Source organism: Anser cygnoides, chromosome 12 (genome assembly GCF_040182565.1).
Source record: "Anser cygnoides isolate HZ-2024a breed goose chromosome 12, Taihu_goose_T2T_genome, whole genome shotgun sequence".
In the NCBI taxonomy this organism is placed as follows: domain Eukaryota; kingdom Metazoa; phylum Chordata; class Aves; order Anseriformes; family Anatidae; genus Anser; species Anser cygnoides.
In genome coordinates this window covers 5,190,256-5,212,487 of record NC_089884.1, presented here as the reverse complement: position 1 = coordinate 5,212,487, position 22,232 = coordinate 5,190,256, and the positions used below count along the sequence as shown (strand labels likewise).

Genomic DNA, 22,232 nt, shown 5'->3' with positions numbered 1-22,232 from the left:
TCCAGTCACTTCAGCTCTTGATCTAGGACCTCATCTGTTGTGTGAGTGCCGCGAGGGCTGTGCTGGCACAGAGGGAGGTGAGGTAGCAGCAGGTAACGTGACTGCTGAGCTGCTCACACAGGCACATGTTGAGGGCTGCTTTGCTACGTCCTTCTGCCTTGCCAGCACACACAATTCGATCTTAAAAGTTCAACCTGGTGTAAATTTGCTCATGGGCTCCAGGCACTGCCTGGGAGACCAGACTGGTTACCAGCTGGGTGCCAGCACCCTGTGCTGCTCCACAGCTCTCTGCCTCTGCCCTCTGGTTTTGGAAGAGCCCCTGTTTTCATCCCCCGGAGTGAGAAGTGATGGTGCTTAACCAGGAGAGGGTGCTGTGTTACCACGCTGTTTTATAGCATTAGCTAGCGGGGGACTAGCGCTTACCCGTTTCAGACACTGTTGGAGTGCTGTGCAGGATGAGTGCCACTCGTCGAAGCCATGGCAGTGCCTGAGAAGCCTGAGCTGTGCTTGCCTGGGGAAGAGAGAAAATAGTCGTAAAGGGACTGTGCTTCAAAGTGAAGTTAGCAAATTGTTCTGCCTGCCAAATACCAAGACAAAATACACTATTGTCTGGCACTGCCCTTTGAAGTAAGATTGAATCTGGAATATTATAATAATTTCATTATAATAGTGTTTTGCAAATATGAAATGAATACCAAATGAAGGCAAGTTGACTCTCTGGAAAACATGAGGGTGTTTCCTCAGCTGATTCAGTAAGAGCAGAAAACAAATTTAAATCACTTTATTTGGAGTGAAGCATGAAAGCTTAAATTATGTGCTTCTCTTAAATCTGTGAAAACCATATGCTAAATACTGGGGTGTGTGTTTGATCAGTTAAGCAGCTCCACTTGCACTGGTTATCATGTTCTCTGCTGTGCATCCTTACTCCAAATAAAGCATAAGTGACGCTATAAATTTTACCAAAGGTGGGCAATGTCTGCGTCCCAGTTCCGTAGTGCATAGTTAATGTTATGCATGCAAAGACTGATTCTTCATCTTAATGTTACGTAGTTCTTACAAGATGGTTAATTTATTATTGAAAAGTGCATTTATTTCTTCCGTGATAGTTTCTGAAACAAATAATAGTAATTAGGCTCCTTCAAATCAGCAGCTTCAAGAAGTCAGGATGAAGGAAGTAAGCACCTTGAAACTCCAAATAGTGTGTCCCTTTTCTAGTTAATAAAAAATAATACTGGAGCTGTCTGATTTAAACCTGAAATACCACCACAGACTGTGTGCATATACGATTGACACAAGTCTGAAAGAGCTGAGGTAAAAGAGAATACCTGTGGAAAGGAGGATTGTGTTTGGAAGCTTATTTAGTAACAGAGGGCCAGAAGCACAGCGTATGAATTCTAACAGTGTATATCCAGCAAGCTCTCAAAACAAAATTCATAGCGGCTTTTTGAATGGCTGCATATTGGTGTTGCATACTTCCTAACGAACTACAGGCTTTTCCAGCTGTGTTTAAGTAACTTCAGAACTCTGTCATGTTTGCTTTCTTTTTGACTGGAAAGAGCTTTTTGTACTGCGTTCAGCCATCAGATATTGCTGGTTCGGTTATGTGCAGCAGTGCACACGTGCGTGATTTGCATCAGTTTTTCATATGTGTGACACAGCCCTCGTTACCTGAGAGGAAAGGATATAGCGTTATCTTAGGCATCCTGAGTCCATGAGGAACTGAGTTACGGGTTTTAGGTAAGCATTTGCACTTATATCAGTATATAAACTGGAATAAATCTGTTTTGAATCGGTTTAAAGGACTGAAGCCTAACTTGTTTGATATTGCTTACTTGGACAGTAACTTAGTCCAAAATAATTCATCGTGCGCAGTCTTTCAGAATTGTTATTCTTCCCCGTGACACATACTTCTCTAAAGACTGAAATATGCTGAGATCTTCACATGAGCCAAAACCAAAAAAAACCCACCAACATTAAGAATCCTGTTAAACTATACTGCATAAACAAGTAATAAAATAAATGAAGTGAGATGGAATACTAGCATACACATGAAATGAGGACTGGGTAATGTAGTAAGTAATTCTTATTATATTTGAAGTACTTCTGTAATTGAAGATTTTCAGTTAATAAATGTTTTGTCAGCCTGTTTTTAAGATGTCCATGAGTGAATTTAAGTAAACTGTGGATGGGAAATATATACAATTGGGCTGCAGAGTTTTTTGAGGATGTAGACTTTTTTTTTTTAAGGGCTATGGACTGAGTTCTGTGTACATTGCATCCTTGTTTTAAAAGTACTGCTCAGGATAAGAATTGATTTTAAAAAATGTGAGAGATGTGCACCATGTATGTCAGAGGTGCTGGTAGAGCCCTGTCCTTGAGTATAGCCACTGGTTCTCTGTCAGTGGGATTGTTTAGTGTTCTTTGTTTTTGTTTTGTTTTTAAGTTGTTATTATTTTTAATTCTTACTAGCTCCTAGTTCAAAAGAATGATCAAAATTTGCAGATATCTGGGGGAATAAAAGTGAGATGCTTGTTCTATAGCAGTAGTTGGTTAAAAAACCACATTCCTTTTGCTTCTGGAACATCATAGAAATAAGAAAATGCTTTCAGTGGTATGTAAATAGTAAACCAAACAAACTTGTACTATTAGGGAGGTTCGTCCATATGGTATGCAGGAATCTCATTAGAAGGAAATGCTTATGCAAATGTAATGAGAAAACTGTCTGACCGATAGTGCTGTCAGATAAGCAGAGCACAGAAGAGGTTTTCATTCATTTGTAGGCTTCCTTTCACAGCTGCTACGAGCTTAAGGTGACGTGTGCGAATACACTGGGTCTGTATTGTGCCTCTATTTACTTCTCATTTGGAAATAAAAGTTACCATCCCGCTTAGTACATACAGCAGTTAAATTAATTTTTTTGTTTGTATCGCTTTAAGACTGAAAGAAATCAGGATTCCTTCCCCCTCACCCCCCCTTTTTTTTTTTAATTTCTGTGGAAGCATATTTCAGTTTCACAGTAATTGTTTTTGCCCGTGGTTACGCGCCTCTGCCGCTCTCGGATTCCGTTTGAGCAGCGCCGTCCTGGAGAAGTACGTAAGAGCTGTGTTCCGAGGAGTGTTTTCAAATTCCTGAAGACTGTGAATTTCTTGTATGGTGTTTTTTCCATACTGTTCCAACAGTAGGCACAGCCCACATGGAGCTGGAGCTTAGTCAAGTTCTGATGAAACGTGACCCCTTGCCCTTCCTGTCTTTGTTCCTTCCTAGTTTTAACTGCTAAAACTGCTGTAAGCGTTCCTGAAAAGTTGGGGCTGTTTTTAAAGTGCGTTGAGAAAGGTTGAGAAGGAATTTTCACAAGCAACTGCACATACTTTAATATTTTCTTCCCTTGATGTGCAGTAGTAAAACGATTGGGTCCCTCACTTTTTTTCACTTAAACTCCAAAGCTTTGATTATCTAGTGCAGCCAAATCCCCGATGTTCACGTGATTTCCGAACTTGATCAGTAGCTAGCCTAACCCATCTAGTGTTGTACTTTTCCTTCCTTGACGTAGTATTCTATTTGCCACTAAAAAAAATAATCTTCCTCTTCCATTTCTCTACCACTTAATTCAGTTTTCTTAATTCTAGGTACCTTGCTACTAAAAATAAAAATATTGAACGTGTCCTCTTCCCGTAGTAAGGAAAGAAAGCTAATGAAATATGCTAAAAAGTGTTTTGCTGTGTAACAGAGTTCTTGAATCACTGCAAAAGATTTCCTCTCTTCATTGTTCATTTGTTTTCCTCTGTGACAGCTACAAACCTTTCCATTGCTTTCTGCAGCATTGTAGTGTTCAGTGTATAGCATAGACAAAAAAAAAATAATAATAATGGGCAGCTCATCCTTTAATTTGGCCTTTAAAAATTGATCTCTCCAAGACAATTAATGTGTAGCAGCTTCTCTTTCAGTGCCAGGAAAGAGGCTTGCTTCTGAATCATGAGTTAGGATGAGACAGAATTTTCCAAGGCCAGCAATATCCGTGAGAGTATTTCCTGACTTTTCCTTCAAATTAACCAGGTGTGGCATTGCAAATGGATGGTGCTGTTGTCAAAGGCTTTTTAAACTTTCCTGTTTTCTGTAAATTACTTAATAAAAGATCCGGGAGCAGTCACCTAAAATAACATTGATTAGTATGTCTTCAGGATCTATCAATTGTAACTATGACAGCATCTGCAAAAGTGCAGCTGCATTTGTAGAAACTGATTTCAAAACCATGGAGAGGGTGCTGACAACTCCAGATAAACGGGACACCTTTATAAACCAGCGTCTCTCAGGGGTGACGGGGTACGTACTTACTTGGCTTCCAAAGGCTTCGACATGGAAACCTGCTTTTCACGTGGCAGGAAGATCAGGCTGATGTGGTGTTGAAATGGGATGTTCTTAATGTGAACGCAGGGGAGCTGTAGGATTGCAGAACGAGCTGGGAAGTGCCTGAAAAGCGCCTGATACATGATTGGGAAGTTCTCTTTCACTTCCAAGGAATGGGCGTTTCTTTCCCCAAATCCCTTACCATTTTGAGTTCCAATCTCTTATGCCTTGTTTAAAATTAAGCATTGAGCCAAGTGCTGCGTTCTTCCTCCTGGGCAGGGAATTTCGTGTCTCCGGTAAAGTGCAATTAAAGGAGTTAGGGAATTGTATGGGGGAAGGCATTGCTTCATAACGAGGACTAGCTGTAGCAACATGGTATTTCCCCTGCTATGGACTGTAAAGATTTACACATTTTTATGACTTTTCTGATTTGAAGACAAAATTGGCTAGAATTTTCTTTGTAGGGAAAATTGACTGTTGTAGCTGTTGGTGGGGGAAAAAAAGGCTTACATACCTGCTTTTCTTTCACGCTGGGCGACTGCAAGAAGAATTTATTTCGGATTAGATTACACAGATGAGTGAAGCAATTCTGAAATAAAGTAAATTCAAGATAAAGTATCCAAAATTTCCTAAATAGTAGTACCAATTGGTTTTCCTAGCTAGGAAGAACCAGGACTGTCTTGAACTAGACAATTATACATAAATTTTTACATAAAAATAATTAACTTATACACTCTGCTTTTGATTCAAAGATGACGGTTGGAAAATGAACCTGGATTTTTTTGTGCTGGATAAAAATCACGTACCGGTTTTTTATTTTTGTTTTCTTACAGGTGGATTTATCTAAATGACCAGAACCTATGTATCCCAACTAGTTCTTCTTTCGTGTATGGAGCTGTGCCCATTGGAGCCAGCATTTACGTGATTGGAGATCTTGATACAGGTCAGAACTAGAACTAATACCTTCTGTTGCTTGTCTTCTTCCAGTCTTTTAAATACTTGGCACTAATGAGACTGAATTTTTTTAGAATGAAAACCTAGGAGTTCACCTCTGTAATTTTAGATTACATCCTGTTAAGTTATCGTTGTCTTCAGGGGAGTTCTGCTAGTTGTACAGAATTGTACAGGTTTGTTTTGTACATTGGACCTCCTCAAAAACAAATAGGCATTATAATTTGGTTGATTATCTCTCTGAAGATCAGAAGAGACCAAGACCAAGAGTATGTTACTTCATTCATCTAACTAGAAGCAAAAATGTTAGTGCCTGGGGCTGTTTATCCTATCTTTGCGGCGGTAGGCAGGTGGTTTTGTGTTTTGGGACCTCATCCTGTGGTTCACCTGCATGGGATAGTGGCTACACGAGGTGATAGATATACGGGTGTGCTAATGAGCATATTCGGTACTCCTCACAGCTTTCAGTATCTGGCCACGTACTGTGAAAGACATTTGGAAGACTACATGTTTTCATGCCTGTGTGTAAAACAGGGCTTTCTACAGAACCATGAAACAGCAAAATTCCTGGTGTGGTGGGTTTAATTAGATAAGAAATGTCACCCTTTCCTTTCGAGAATAATTTGAATCGTGGATCCAGAACCTGATTTGCAGTCCTGTGCATGCTCTTGTTCGTGTGTTTGCCTTAGAGGTGAAGTGTGCTGGTGGGTACTGTATGTTTTAAGCATTTTATTTTTGTGTGTGTGGGTCTAGGTACAAATTATGACTATGTTAGAGAATTTAAGAGAAGCACGGGAACCTGGCAGCGCACTAAGCCACTATTTCCATCGGACCTTCGCCGTACTGGCTGTGCAGCTTTGCGGATTGCAAACTGCAAGCTCTTCCGACTGCAGCTTCAGCAGGGATTATTCCGCATTCGTGTACCTTCTCCGTGATCTGTATGCTGGCAGTGGAGGAGACTGGAAGAATTCTGCGCAGTCCACCATAATATAGCTCTATATAAAGGAAAAGCTGAGAAATTACAACTGAAACTTACACTGTATGCTGTGCTTTGGTATGGTAACTGTTTTTGTTTTAAATGCTTAAAAAGCTTGAGTCTCAGTTCTTGTTTCGGGGACAAATAACTTACGTATACATTAAAAAGAAGAGGGGGGAAAAAACGGGAATCAAGGAAACACCTTCAGTCGTAACCGTTTGGACTTTAAAGCGTGTTATTGAAGGAGGTTTGCTGTGTCTGGAACTGGTGGGAATTGGTATTCCTTTGGCAAAGGTTATTGAAAAGCAAAAAAGATCTAAGGTGCGTTTCCCCTGAGGGGAACTGATAAGAATAAATGTGCTATCTCGGACTGGATAGCTATAATACGCAGAAGCTATATGAAAACCAACCTCCCTGGTATACTGCAAAGACTGTTGTTTGACTGTAACGCCGCCGGAGACGTTGGTTGTTGCACCTTTTACTTCTAGTCCTTCCTCAAAAGTTAAGGTCTGTGCCTAAAAATGGTGGAGGTGTGTACATACGTTTTTCATTCATTTGCAATGTTTTCATTCCTAAAATATTTTTAATATATTTAAAATGGACTAATCTAAAACGGATACAGTATACTACAGAGAAGTGAACTGTTTTTTCTATGCTGTCATTTGAATAGCCTGGTGAACTGGTGTACAGATGGGCGGCATGTGTTCCTGCATGGATTTTAGAGGCTGTTTTCTTGAAGTAAAGGGAAGTGGCGTTTGGAACGGTTCATGACAATTGCTGCTCTCGGTAAAAGACAACAAAACTTGAGAAATTAAAGAAAATAGGTTATGTTCCTTTTTACTTCAGATCACATGAAAACTAGGAGAATGTTTTTTTAAGATTGAGGATTATAGAAAGATGCATTTTATCTCTATTGGAACAAAGGTAAAATGTGACAAGGATATATTTGTTTCACAGAAAAGAGGATTTTTTTTTTGACTATCAGTTAAGGAAAATCAGTACAGCTATTTTGAATTGGGATCAAAAGTTGGTTTACTAATAATTTCCATGCTAGGGTACAGAGTCTCGTTTCCTGCTGTTTGACTTTGAAAGCTGGGTTTTATGGTGTGGTTATAGTGAAGAACTTGGTATCTTGCATTTTACTTCTAGTAGGTCTTGTTCACATCGGTAGTGATATTTAACTGACTTTTGTTCGTAGTAAAAATCGGCTGGTAGAACACTTTACCTCACTTTTTAAAGTCACTGTTGTTTGTGATGGGTGGGATGTAATCTATATTTATTTAAAAGGAATAAAGCGAGAGAGGTGGAAATAGAAATGAGGCTTCCTGCCCTTCAGAAAAAGAGTTTTTGTATAACCAGTATTATAACTACGTAAAATACTTTCCGCTCTGCAATTTTGTGGACCTCAGACAAGCCAATCTCTGCCCTCAGTTATGTTAGTGTAAACCTGTGTCATTTGTATTGAACCATCTTAGGTCTGCTGAAGAACAACCCCAGACTAGTACAATAGTTATATTTAACTAAATGTTCCTCGAAGAGACATTCTGAAACTTACTCCTGCTCAGTCCTTCCACAGTGCTGATGTGTAGCTGGAATTACTCCGATTCTGAGAGAAGGGGTGAAAATAAATCAACAAGAGAGGGCAGCAGTCAATCCCTTGACAATTATTTATTTTTTTTTTATTTTTTACAATGCTGAAGTGCTGCAAAACTTGAATGACATACATCAGTTTTCTGACCTATATTAGTTGGCGTATTAAAACGTTTATATATTTATGCATTGCAGTAAACTTGGTGTGTGTATATATATATGTCTTTAGATTTTAAATTTATATAAATGCTTTACTACAGAAATGTGAACCACTATTTCCATCGTCAGCTGTCTTGTGAAATAAATCAAGTGCTGTTAGCTTATCTGTAAAACTTCCCTTTCAAAAAATTTTACGTTACTTTTTCCTTAGACAAAGTGCCGAGATCCTATATCCAAAAGTGATGAGATTGAATGTTTCTAAGCATCTGTTTCACTTTTGAACTCACTTTTTCTAAGTGGCTTAGAAAACTCTCAAAAATGTTATTTAGACTAGTGCAGGCTGCTATCTCTTGAGTCCCTAGCTCCCTAGTACACATGTGGGCATTTAGTGTCCAGAAAACCTAAGTAATAAATGCACATAATAAATCCAAATCATATATACATTAGCAGTGTTTTGCAGTCAAAGTTATGAACAAAATGTTTACACTTACAGTAGGATTACAGTAGGTATTCTTTCCTTTTTTTTTCTTTTTTAAGTGTAAATAAAGCAAGCAATTCTGCTGGTAACCAGAATGTGTTACAAATGCACTCCGTTACTCAGCTAGATTTGACCAAGAAGCTCAAGTCTCCTCACCTGAAACAGTTACAAACTTAATTTCTTAGCACATTGCTTTCTCCGAGGTTGGAGGTCAGGGACCAAGCCTCTAGAGATGCTGTCACCTTGAGCTTCATGTGCAGGTACAAGTCAAAGATTTGGGCACTCCCCTGATCTCCAGTCTGGCTTCCTTGGCTTTGCTTCAAGCAGGGTGAACAAGATTTGTGTTGCATTGGTGAGCTGAGAGCTGGTGGGCGCACGGGGCTTGGCGCGGAGGAGGGTGGGGTGAAGCAGTAGGGCAGCAAGGGGAAGCTGCCCCTTTGGCAAGACCCCTTCGGCTTTCAGGGTCTGTCCAGCTCTGATCTGCGAGCTCGGTGATGAATGCCTCTTTTGGGATGTGAGATCCCTGCCTGCTTTGGAGCTGGGCTTCAAAGCTCAGGCTCTCCTTTTCCCCAGGAGAGCTCTGTTGCACAGGTGGTGGTGGCTGAGGTGGGTAGCTGGTCTCGGTGCGAGGTGGAAGGTGGTTTGCTTTGGTAGAGGATTTGATTCCAGAGGTGCCGAGCAGCGGGAGTTGACCAGCCTCCCAAGCGTGCAGGGTGTTGGACTGGGTTTGACACTGCTGCCCAGCTATCCCTGCTTTCCTGGCAGCTGCGTACCCCACGTGTGATGGCTGATCCATGCGTGAAGCAACTCCTGAACTTTCTCAGTTTGCAATCCAGGGGTTTTCAGATGTTTTGGCAGTTTAGAAACTTGGTTGAGTAGCCCTTGCTTGGCATGGTAGCCTTGCTAGCCGCTCCAACTTAATTCCTTCCAGCTCGCGAATCAGCACTCTTAAATCCAGCCAGTTCCTTCACAGATTACTTCTTGAATGTTTTTCTTAACCAGCAGCCTGTGCTGCTGGCTGGTTTCTGGGGATCAGGTTTGTAGGCACCCTTTTTCCCAGTTTCTCGAGGCCAATGTCAGTAAGGCAGAAGGGTGCCACTGACATGGTGCCCAGCACACCTCGCAGCGGGGCTGTGTCCTTGGGGTGCTGCTTTCAGGTTGCCACGTCTGGAGGAGGGCCCAGACAAGGACTGGGTCACGGTGCAGGTGTGAGTGGCTTGGTCCTGGCTCTGTGTCCTTTCCTCTCCCCTGCTGCAGAATTGGACAAACACAAGGACTTGTAATCAGAAAATCCCCAATTATGGGGGTGGAGGTTGTAGAAGATGGGAATAGCAGTGGTTTTTCTTCCCATCACTCCAGCTCCCACCACAATTTCCCCCTAGAAGTTTTTTTCCTCCTTTTCTCCACGTACGACAGATTGGTTTTGGAAGGGCTCTAGAACTGCTGACCTAAGGGTAAAGCACAACGGTTGGACTGCCCAAGTGGAAAAAAGAGAGAACACTATAAACACGAGGCTTCAGCCTACGAGCCCTGCAGAGGTGAGGGAGGCATGCGACAGGCGTGCTTTGTCTTCATCACCTGGCCTCTGTCGAGCCACTCGTGATCCTAAATAGTCAGCACTGGATTCCAAATTCTCCTTCCCTTTCTAACCTGAGGAAGGGATGTCCTGAAGAGTCTTCTGTTGTACTACAGCAAGGTCGGTCTGTCTGTCTTTAAGTAGTTTGTCAGCTATTCCTAGAGTTTTAGATTTTTGAAAATGCTGTATCGACTCAGCTGTTCCTGGTCACTTGATTTTCGGTAGCTTTGAGGTACCTCATCTGTGAATTGAACCCAAATTAATACGTAATTAAACAAAAGGACAGTAGTGAATCTGAAAAGAAAGGCAATTTTACAAGCCAGCTCACTAATAACTGTGGGCAGGTCGCAGCCCTTTTGATTTTGACAGCACAAGACTTGCAAGTCGCAGTCTGCCTTCTGATTCAGAATTCTTGCTCAAAATATGTTTGAAAAATACGTGTTTTCATTAAAGCTACCAAAGTGCCTGGCTTTGTTTTTTATCAACTCTCCTTCCAGAAAGCATCAGGCAGCTTAATTTCTTTTTTTTTTTTTTTTTTTCCCTCCAGTATTTCTTGTGCCTGCATGACTTGGTAAATGCTAAAGTGTAAAAATTGAGGGGTTTAGGGAATGTTTTCCCTGCTTTGACTGCAGTTTCTCTGGTCAGCTCGATAAATACAGTGTCTGTACAGCCTGCTTGGTTTTTGGTAATGTGCATTTGCCATGCAAAGTGCAGTATGCAATAACAAACAGAAGTTGTTCCAAGTGCCAAACTTTTGGTTTCCTCTGTATGTAACAATAATTCAACTCTTCTGTTAAAATACAGAGATGCTTAAAATTCACTGTGTTCAAAAAAAGAGTAGTGATTCTTTTTTTTTTTAATGAATGTTACTTAAAACACTGTAAATCTTTAATTTTTGTGTAATACTGTTCTGCAGATTTGTGTTACTCTTCACAGCTGCCTTGTGCCATCACTCCGTGTGATGCATATGGACACTCTGCTCTTTATTAGAGCACTAGTGCCATGCAAGTATATAATGAATGGCAGCTGACAATAGGTTTTAATATATAAAATTATACGTATTTAGATAAAGTACGATTTGTTTGAATTAATCTTATCTGCAGAAGGAAAGTTGTGTCCCAGAAAATGTGAATATAAATGGGGACACAGGCAATTTAAAATCTGAAGGTTTTAATTAAGGTATGTTTTTGTGCCACTCAGTGATACTTCCCAAGGTTTTATTTGCTGTAGAGTATGGATCCTTTCTGCCCCTAACGTAAGCATCAAGGTTTTGGGGGTTGTGTGCTCCTAACTCTTTGGAGTAATTAAACAACTTTTTCAGGTGCTGTGTTAAATATGTACATGCTCGTTTTTTCAGGTAGAGGCTACTGATTCCGTGTTAACTCGGAGTATTTTCTCTTACTGCTGAGGAATGAGTTAAGGCCTGCATTGCGGTCACTAGTACTGTAGCCTTTAGACATTTGCCATTTTCTGTTGCCCTTTTTTTTTTTTTCCTCCCAAGAAATTTATTACCATAGGAAGGATTGCAATGAGGCTTTAAAGTAATATCTTTGATCAGCTGTGGCCTGTGTGACTCTTGGTAATCTTAAGCGTTGCTGTACTCTGGTAATCAGTTGTCTCAATTCTTGATTAACAAGTAATCTGAAAGAATACATTAAAACCATTCTAAGTGCCTAATTAGATCAACACTTGCTAAAATGTATTAACGGTAATAGGAACATTAAACTAGAAATTGCTACCAACAGGTGATTATGTTGTAAGCTTGTTGGTAATACAAAATCTGGAAAGATGTTTTTTAAAATAGCTTGTTCAGGGTAGCTGCTTATGAGTTACAAAAATAATCATAACACAGAGTCAGATTTGTTTAGGAATAATACTTGAAGGTTAGTTGAAATAATCTATTGAGTGTCTTGAAAAATGAGCTGTAAGACTGGAACTTTTCAATGTAAAAGGTTAAAGCTTGTCGCCCAGTATTTCTGCAGGGTTTTGTGTAAATGATACACACCTGCCAGAGCACATCAGTAAATGAACATGCTCAATGCCATTGCCTACCTATGCCCTTGAATTTTCATAATGAAATGAGACAGTACTGAGCCCTTGTAAAAGCTGATGGATTTGATTACAATAATAGGATAGAAAGAAGCATCCCCAATGTAAGTAACATCTATTATTTTATTGATTAAAACCTGAACATGTAATTTTTTAATGCTAGGTGCTTCTGAATCACCATCTAATGCCCTTGATTTTTCTTTGCCTTTCCTCCTTCCTTTTTCAGTCAATGCGAAGACATCCTCTGGTTTTGTCAAGGGCAAGTTTCTGTCATTTGTACTTTTAAACCCAGTCAGAGCCTGAAGGATATCCTTTAAGCAGGTTGTACAGGGGGCTGCTTTTACAAGTATAATTTCTGTCTTTCTAAAGTCTGCTGTCACCTGCATGGATTTCAGAATAGGAAAAAAACAACCGTGGAACAATACTGCGCTTGATAAAGAGCAAGAGCCATTTTGGAAAGTATAAATTTCTTTATGTGATAGGAAATTAGCTAAAAAGACATCACTGGCTGTTCTTGAATTTCTCAACTTAATGATCTCACGTGCTAAAGCTTCAGCTAGGCAGCATCTGTTCTGTGAATTTACAGGTGATAGTAGGAAAGCATTACCATCCTTGTCATGTTTTTCATTATTTCAGAAAAAGCAAAGTGTATTTAATTATTGGAATAAGTGAAATAGTACACTGGGGGTATCTGGCAAGGTGGTCATGTTGAACAGAGCAGCTGAAGATCTTGTTAAAGTTTTGTGCTGATAGGAAACCAAGGGGCAGCCTCTTAAGAAATACTTTCTCAAAATCTTTCAGAACTGGTCTTAAACTAGTCCAAAGGACTCTTCTGGATTGCCTGCAGCGACTGAGGCTGTTCTAGCTTTTGTTTACTTGGGGAAACAGCTGCTAAGTCAATTTTAGGCTCTTTTTTTTGTCCTTACTAACTTCCCAAACCTAATGATTTACTTCTTGTAATTGCTTTTTGTATTTAGGGGTCTGAGACTATATTTTGTAATTCATGGTAATATGTCAGTACCTTAATTTAACTTATTTAAACAACAAGCTGTGTTCTGGTGGACTTCTAGGAGGTGTCTTTAATATCACAGTGTAAGTGGGGAGGAAAATTATCTGTACAGTGGCAAGATTCTCCTTTTACTGTGCATGGCCTTGCTGTATGCATCCCATGGGGCAAGAGGCTGTTTTTGTCACAGAGCTGGTGTAATTGCTGCCCCTTGCTGCCTTTGGGGTGTGGAAGCGTGGCTGGGATGTTGCCTATCTTCAGGTGAAGGCTCGAACCAGAAAGGTCTCAAGGCTGAGAATTTGCCCACCCAAAACCCTGTCGAACTAAAAGATGCTGGGCATACCTTGCTGCATAATACTGCTTTCTGGCCTCAGTTTTTTTTGTCATTTGCTCTTACCAGCAGGACTTAGGTTTCACTCTTGCCCCAAATTTACTTCTGAATCCAGTGCTTTTGCTGCTGTAGGTTGGAGGAAGTCCATGCAAACTTGAACTTGATCTTCCTGTGCACTGGCCTCTTGTACGTCTTAGCATCCTTCAACGCCACTCAGTGTATGTGGGGAGAGTGCTTAATAGATGATGAAATGACTTTTCATCAAGCTTGTAAAACCGTAGTGTCTGCAGGTTAAAGATCACCTGAGCAGCTGTAAACAATCCTCTACGTAGAACACGTGTAGCACGCTCCCGTGTACGTTGTTATTTGTGGCTCAAAGTCTGCCTTTTGGTCCATGGGGGGAAGCCCCTATTCCCAGCTACCTCATTTCTTTTTTTTGCACTTTGTCAGATTTTTTTTTTTTTAAATTACATTTTGTCCTTCAATAAAAAATAAAACCAGACAAGAAGCAGGGCAGAATGATGCCATTGTCCAAGGACAGTTTACTTTAATTTCATTTTAAATGCATGTTTTTGTACAAAAAGACCAAGGTTGACCTGCAGCTGCTGTAAAAGTAAATAAAAAATTATATTACTTGAAAGTAACTGTTATACTTGTAAATGAGCAAGCAATTGAAAGACTGTCCTGGTGATTTTTAAATAGGAAAAAATCTAAAATGTAGAGATCTACTTTTTAAAGACAGATCAGATGTTTTTTTTCTCTGCTTCTACTCCGCACTGTTTTGCCTGTGAACTTGATCCATTTTCTCACTAGAGAGATTCACTGATTTATCTGTAAGGTCAAATTTGGACTTTCTTACATGCAATTCCCTATTTACTGTCCAAATAAATGAGAAAAAGTGTCCAAATAAACACACGTTTTCTGCACCTGAGATTGTATTTTTGTCCCTTTCTTTAGGACCTTCAAGTATGCAGGTTTTTGATCAGTTTAAAGAATTAAAAAAATAAAAATGCTTTTTTCTGATTCTAAAGGTGCTATTTTGACATATTTTTGAATTCCTTACACTGTGCTTGACTTCTTAAAGTATCAATGTGAGCTGATAATCGGCTCGTGGTTGTTCTGGTTTTTGTTTTGAGTATTCAGTCCTTCAAAAAAAAAAATCCCTTTTCGTAGACAGCTTCCTAATGGCCTTAATAATAATAATAATAAAAAAAAATGTAATGGGGAAAAATGCTGCCTTTTTTCTGCCTTTGTAAAGGCAACAACAACAAAAAAGAAATGCTTCACAGGGAAACCTTCCTCTAAAATTTTAAGTAGCAGCTCATACTAACTTTGAATTGAATGTAGCAAATATTGTACTGGCCACGCACAAATAGTAGGGATAAAACAAGGAGCTATTCATGTCCCTGCAGGCCGTACCAATTAGCTACTAATTCCAGAGCCTTCTATTGGCATCATGGTGGCTATTCAGTAAATATTAATCTTCTTGGGCTAGATCCCAGGACCTGGCTGTGTTGTTCCCAGTTTGGGACATGCTGACCTACGCGGCTGTTGGAGCATCTGGATGTTGTTGGGCCGGGCCTGAGTTAGGATTTTTGCCTCAAATTTCATGTGCTCAACCCTCATTTGTGGCAAGCAAATGGCTGGCGAGGTCTTTGTCACTCAGGAGGGCTCAACCAGGGTCAGGAGGTAGGAGAAGAGCCACCGAATGCTGCCGTGGGGTAGCCATCGAGTGGCCCCAGCCTGGCGGTCTGAGGAGGAGGCTCTTGTAGATGCGAGCCGTGGAGGAAAGAGCCGCATTTTAGTCCTGGGTAGGAACCTTGTTGTTGCCCTCGTTGTGGTGTCTGTATTTTTGTTTAATCCTTATCATCAGCTCAGCTTCGTGATTTGATACCTTCATGTTGCTGAAAGATTTTGGTTCTGTGGAGGTCAGAAAATTGCGCGTCTGCCCTGTCAGAAGCAGCAGGAAGAATTGGGGGGAATCTCTGTGAACCTGGCCCATCTTCAGATGTGAAGTTCCTTGCCTTTTCACAGGCTTCACAGTCCTGTGGGTGTAACGCTTCTCAGTTGTTAATCTAAAAGCCTTTTAACTCCTGAAAAGTCGAGAGACAGCCTCATGTCGGGCGCTGCGCTCCAGGCCACCCCAGCTCGCCCAGGCTGTCCTTGTCCAGGAGCCACAGGCCGGCAGCCTTCATGAGGAGCTGCTGCGTTCCCTGCAGCCCACAGGGAAACAGCCAGAAAACAAGAGACCACAGGGAGCCCTACTGAGCCTACACACCCCCAGTCCCCTTATTTTAGGAAAGGCTGACGAGGAACATCATCACCAGGCCTGAACGCGGCCTGCACGCAGCCTGAGCCTTGCGGCTGCTCCCCAGCAGCAGGGATGAGATGTCCCTGCTGCCCATAATGTTTGTGGGCCGACTGTTACCTGAGACCCAGTGTGGTGTTTTACTGTACTTACATCCAATGCGTTGGGCTAGTGTACTTAAATCTGAAAGTGTTGGAGGCTCCGGAACCACTTCTGCAGGGTGGAACAAGTGTAGGCCTAACGACCTGGGGAGCTCCTGGCTGCCTGGTTTTCCACCCTCCTTTTTGTTTTTCTGTAGTAAACAGAAATGTATAGTTGCCTCCCAGTTTGCTTACTTAATGTTTAGTAATCTGAAGTTGGAGCCTGACAATTTGAGATTTTTCTTTTGAAGGCAAAATTTAAGTAAAATTTATTCAAATTAGATGCTCTACCTTCAGAGTTTCTCTCTGTAAACCTTGTTTATTGAGTACCATGAATCCTGCAGGGTTGGACTAAAGAATTAAAATCCGTATGTGAATGATGGCTAACATACTTAGTATAATCTTCTATTTTAGCATAAGAAAACAAAATAACAGCTGCCTTGATTAACAAAGTCATGATACCAGTATTCCATGAGCCAAGCAGTAGGAGGGTGTTGGGATGTCATGCCTTTCCTGAGCATATTGTTACTGCTCTCAAGAAGGAAGGTTCAGCCTTCTGTCAAATCTAAGGTACTGGTGATCGTCAGGATAATGTCAGAATATATTGTCGCCTTTTCTACACAAATACGTCAGTGTGATACGGTAGAAACACTCACCTGGTCATGTTTACCATCACTGCTATGCAGCTTGACAGCTCGGTTTACTCCCATCATCCAGCTGTCATGCTTCGACTTCTGCATTACAGATGTGCTTACTGTTTCAGGCTTTGTATATGCATACGTTTTCTGTGTGTCTTTCTGTTCTGTGTGGGAATGGAGTTTTTGCCTTTTTTTTTTCACTGAGGGCCAGGCCTTGGAACGCTCTGTCCTAACTGTGTAAAGTCTTTTCTTAAAGAGTGAAAAATAAGATGCGAGCACTCTGTCTTCAATCAAACTATGCAATATAGAGCTCCAGAGCTGGATTCCTTATGCTACTGAAGATACACAGCTCTTGTGTCCTTCCTAATCCAGTCCTTGGTCCAAGGTTAGGAGAACTTGTACTAAATGGCTGCCCAGGAATCTTGTATCTAGCTCGTGTTCACTGGTTTTCCTCCTTCTTCCCCTGCCTCCTCTGTCCAGATTGTTAGGTGTTTTGTGTCTGAACCAAGTGGTGTCAAAGTGTATCCTTCCTGTCAGTGCCATGTTGTTGCTGGTTGGAGCTTGTCTTGTAAATCCACCAGTGCTGTTTACCCACTGGGGTAAGTCAGGGGCCACTTCACAGCGTTTGCATCTCTTTGCTCTAGAGTGCTTTAGGCACTTGGGGCGGGCTGTGCCCCTCCAGGTAGGTCTAGGTCTTGCTTATGTCCCCATGATCAGTTGTGGGTCTGGTGCTTACAGCGATGCGTAACTGTGATGTCTCAAATCCAGTCTAAGTTTTCATTTCCACTGCTTGTGCGTGTGTACACGTGTTTGATTTTGCTGCTTCCATTGCAATTCAGGGATAAATGCCCATGTGGTCAGGACAGTTGTTAAAGATTCTTTGTTCTCCCGTTGCGTCATTTTTCCAGTGAAGTTTGTTCCTTGTGTTCCTCTTCGTGCCCCTACTAGATACCATTAACATCAGTACACTCTTTCCCCCCAGGTCTACGTCCTGTGAGTTGCTCTTCTCTACCCGTTTATCATGTCTTCTCACATTATAATGCCTTCTTCTGAGTAGTTTACTTATATTTGTCATGTAATTAACCCACGGTGTACCTCATACTGCTTCTCCTTCCTAACTCCACGTCCTAGTTTGTCTTTCTTTTAATTCAGGTTAACCTTTATTTATTTCCCTGATTTCAAAAGATTTCAGTGTATGCACAGGAGAGAAATGGCAAATTTCTCTTCAGATGTCTGTGTCTATCCCCTCCCTGGCACATACAGTGTAAGGGGTTCAGACTTCTCCATCCCTAACGCCAGGCTTTTCATAGCATTAGGCAGAACAAAGTCTGAAGGTGTTTTTTTTTTTTTTATTTCTTTTGGTAATTGACAATATTTGGAGATTTTCTTCTTCAGAAGTAGCCAACGCAGATGAGCAGTTGGCCTGCAAGAAGTTTGTTATGCTTCCATATTCAGTATTTTTAATTGAGAAGCAAATTATTTATTTTGGGGAGAAATGTAAATTTTTTTGTATTTGTATGTCAAAGTGGCCTTTATAGGAAAAGCACATAAAATATTTAGATTAAAATTGCTTAGTTGTGTAATTTTAGTGGGGATTTTTATATTGACAGGGTTTCTATGCATTTTTCAAAATATACTTACTGTTTTGTGTTTAAATTATTGGAAATATTTTTAAAACATATATTACCACATTTTCCATGGCAGATACCTTTACTATCATTCCTTTTGAATACTACAAAGATTTAATTAACCCTGTAAATTAATTTTCCCCCACAAATATTTGCATTAAGTCAATACGATGAGTTACAACATGGGTATGTAGCTTTAAGGGAATAATCTTCGTAGCGTAGCTTAGTTATGGAGAGACTTTTTTGAGAAGGGCAGTACACAGTGTTTCAATTGCACTTAAAAGACTAAGTTAGCAAATAAAGTTCTTGCTGTACCTCACTAGTTTTTTTCATTTTTTTCCATCCTATATTGTTTACACAGTCATTATTAAATATGTGCTATTTATGCAGTATGCAATTCTCCTTCATTTGTTGGGATAATATGGTAATGGATAGGAAAAACTTCAGAACGTGTACGGTATCCTACTGGATATGTTGCGAGTTTGGGGGAGGGAGGAGAGAGAAGCTAGATCCATTATTCTGTTCTTTCCGTTTAATTGTGTACACATTTTCACGTTAACTGAAACTAAATTAATAGAGCTTTCTATTGAATTGTAAGTAAAATTAGTGTTTTAAGGCGGGGGGAGGGCGGGGGACAAAGAAGGGGCTTACAGAACTGTGGGCAAAACTACCCTCTGAGTTGCACTACAGCGTTTGTGCAATTGCCTTGACTGCCTATGCAAAGTATAACCCAAGTTGGATACGTCAGACCCTTCCATTATTGCTCTGATTTTACTCTCTGTTCTCAAGGTGTTATCGTAAGGCTTGCTGAGTAGAAACTTCCAAGGAATGTTTGTCAACCAATGCTTCAGTTTTATCCTTTTATGTATGCAATTTATTTTTTGCTGTTGTTTCAGTTTGATAAGAAATCCCACGTCGTTCATAGGTTAGCGTTAAGTGCAAGCTTTTAGGCCTAGTAACAAATGAACGTTGCACGCTACCCGTATCCTCAGAACTGAAGAAAAACTTGCAATTTTAATGGCACTTTGACCTGTTGTTGAAACACTGGGTTTTGCAATGGAACAAACTCTCAACAATTGAAAACACTCTGTCTATGTTAGATGTCTTGAAAGTGAAGAAAAAGGCAGTTACTCAAACTGTACCCACAGATAATTCGGTATTGATTTTATTTTTAAGAGCTTTATGATCTGTTATTAGAAAAATACTTGTTTCTTGGTTTACTTTAGTTGCCATAAGTTGCCCAGTGCAGAGTCTGGTCCACCTCCATCCATTTATTTTCATGGAGTAGTCGCACGTAAAACTGTAACAGCAAAGCAGAGAAACTGTTGGGTTCCTTACCGGTAACCTTTCTTGCAGAATTGCTTTGTGGCTCGCACATGATACAAAAAGGGACGTGAGAATTTTCCTGGATTAAGTAGCACTTGCTTTGTTTATGTGTTCAGTATAACGTTGGGTGACTAAAGGGAGGTTCCCTTTTTAAAGTATTTGAATTGTGCTTTGGGGACTTAGTTGCCACTGTGCAAATTGTGCTGTAATATTGTACCAAGGATCAGTGAAAGTGTTTTATCTTTTTTAATGTTGTTTGTATTTGACCGGGTTTTATAAATGTAAGAAAACAGAGTGTTGTATTTTGATCTGAAATTTGCGTATGGTAAAGTAACTTCGCTTTATGTATTGGAGGTTTGTTCAGAACTTGAATTATTTTATAGAAGGGTACAGACCAAAATTAATTGTCTTAAAGGTGTTTAATAAACTAACCAAATAAAACATTGATGGTTTGAAAACTTGTTAACTGCTTCATATCATTTTTTTGTTGTTTCTATTTTTAAAAGAAAGGAAAAACGTAGTTCAGGATTTTTTTTCTCAAGGTCTTTTGAAGAATGAAAAAAAGTGCAGCGGGTTTTATAAATATCTCCCCTGAGTTATCTGTCTTATTATTAAACGTACCTACATGCCAGAAGTTTAATCAAAGGGGAAAACCCAAAGGAAATCAATGGAGGAGGAAAGGCTAAGGAAATCGAGGGGGGCGGGAGCCGTCCCTCTGGGCTCTGTCCAGGCAATAAATGCCCACAGCCCTGGGTCTCGGTGATGGCCACGCCAGGGGAAATGCAAGTGAGAAGAAGTTTCTGCTCACCTGTAAAAGCTCGGACAGTTGTTTGAAGGTCTCCCTTCTCCTCTGCAGTCACCTTCGTTAGTCCTCCCAAGTGCTGCTGCTTTCACGTGACCTTTAAAAACAGGAGCAAAGGAGCTGAAGCACAACTGCTCCCAGGGGCAGGTACATGGAGCTCATTCCAGGGCTGCCAGATACTTGGCGACCCTCGTATGCCACGTTGTGCGTACGTAACCTCCTGAGTTCGGAGATCTGGGCTCTGTACGATGCCAGGCAGCTGCAGGGCGCTTCCTTCGTGCTGTGCTTGTCCCTTCGAGGGTTTGTCTGCCACTGCCTCTGCTTGTGCTGCCTCTGCTGCGAGAGCAGAGCCAGAGCAAGGGCTTTTGGCTGTTTGAGAGGAGGGAGCCCTACTCCAATACCTCTGGTCTTCAGGAAAAGCCGTGATTTCACCAAGCTCCATATACCGTTTTTTCAATAAAAAGACATCGAGGCATGGCCAGAGGGATGCGAAGAAAAGCCAAGGTTTGGGGCTGGCTTTGGCTGGGGGAGCAGGGTGGGATGGCAGTTCCATGGCTCTGAAACAGTGCAAAAATGGGTGCTGTGAGCACTAAAAAAGACAGTGAGGAATAGGAGGGGAGAGGTGGGTGTTTGCTCAGTAAAAACCTTTTGCTGTTTAGTGCAAAAGCCAGCCCAAAGCGAAGCACAGGTCCTGAACCGCCAGCCAGTTTGGTGCAGAGAGCCTGAGGCCTCCAGTGTAAACACGGGCTGATGATAGGGAATCTAATGTTGATTTACCTTTGTTGCTGGTGTTCCCATGGTTATGGCTGCGTAGATGGGCTCTGCCATATCTCCTCTGTCTTACTGCTTCTTGGAAACAAAGAGACGAGGGTGAACTTGGATTTATCTTTATTCCATGGCCTGGAATCCTAACGGCAGGAGGAGGGCTGCTGCTTGGCTTCCCTTACCTTTTGTGCACTGCGGAGGTATAACTTGAAATTTCCATTTCTTCCTCTTTATCCCCCTCATTTTATTTTTTGTTTTTCTGAAGTGGCACAAAACAAATCCAGACGCAGTTTATCTAACAGGCTGTTCAGCCGAGGCGCTCAGTGCTGGGGAGCGAGGCCTCCCTGGGCCCCCTTTCCTGGCAGGATGTGTGCCAAGGCTGCGCACCGCAGCCAGACCCGGGCCCCCCGCGATATCTGTGCCCCAGGCAAGCACGGTCACCCGCTGCTGGCCAAGAGCAGCGGCACAAAGGGACTTCTACTGCCCCGAGCAGCGTCCCACCGGCTCTCTCCCTAGCAAGGGCTAGGAGCTGTAATGCTGCTGGGGGAGCATCCCCAGCCCTGCAGAGCCAGGCTCTTCCCAGGAGGTTCCTCCTTGCCGGGAGGTGCCACCCGTGGCCTCTGCAGAGCCCAGGGGTCTGAGCAGGCTCCCCCAGGTCCCGTTTCCAGGTGAAGAGAAGGAAGGCAGTGTGGCAGGAGGGGAAGCTGCCACGGCGTTCTGCAGAGCAGGTAACCAGCGGCTGGCCCCCGGCGTCCCAAAAGGAGCAGCGAGTCCTGCTGTCACTACTCTCTGTGCTTTGGCACAACGACCCCTGGAAACCGTGGAATTAACTGAAGAACGAATTGCTGCTCAGAACTCAATAGGCCTTTACCTCCTGCCTGCAAGCTGCTGGAGAGTCAGAGTCAAAACTAAGGGGGAGTCCCCAGGGACTTGGGAAAGGAGCAGGTAACTCAGCTGAACGTTGTTGTTGCCACTCAGCAGATTTGTGACTGCTGCTCCAGGTGAAGCCAATGGCCGCAGGATCCGACTGGTTGTTTTTGCTTTTTCTCCAGCGTATTTGGACTTGCACGGGCCTGGCTCTGTCACACGTGGTCTCAGAGGAATCGTGAACCCCAACACCGTGGGCTGGGCTGAAGGAGTTGGCTAATGGAGAATTTACGGTAAG

General features: G+C 41.7%; 1 protein-coding gene and 1 long non-coding RNA gene across 2 annotated transcripts in view; one reads left to right on the top strand and one right to left on the bottom strand.

Moving 5' to 3' along the window:
• The window catches only part of GAN (gigaxonin), a 39,743-nt gene extending 19,777 nt beyond the window's left edge, over positions 1–19,966 (top strand). Inside the window, exons 10-11 of the mRNA XM_048075067.2 lie at positions 5,178–5,287; positions 6,049–19,966. Of these exons, the coding sequence (XP_047931024.1) occupies positions 5,178–5,287; positions 6,049–6,230 (292 nt within the window). The 3' untranslated portion in view covers positions 6,231–19,966. The remainder of the gene's footprint in view (positions 1–5,177; positions 5,288–6,048) is intronic.
• Positions 10,187–21,617, bottom strand: LOC106033284 (uncharacterized). The gene is made up of 3 exons (XR_010834674.1): positions 20,948–21,617; positions 20,309–20,859; positions 10,187–10,315 (listed from the first exon to the last, which is right to left on the bottom strand). It is a non-coding gene; the product is annotated as an uncharacterized lncRNA (long non-coding RNA).
• Positions 21,618–22,232: the final 615 nt, after the last annotated feature.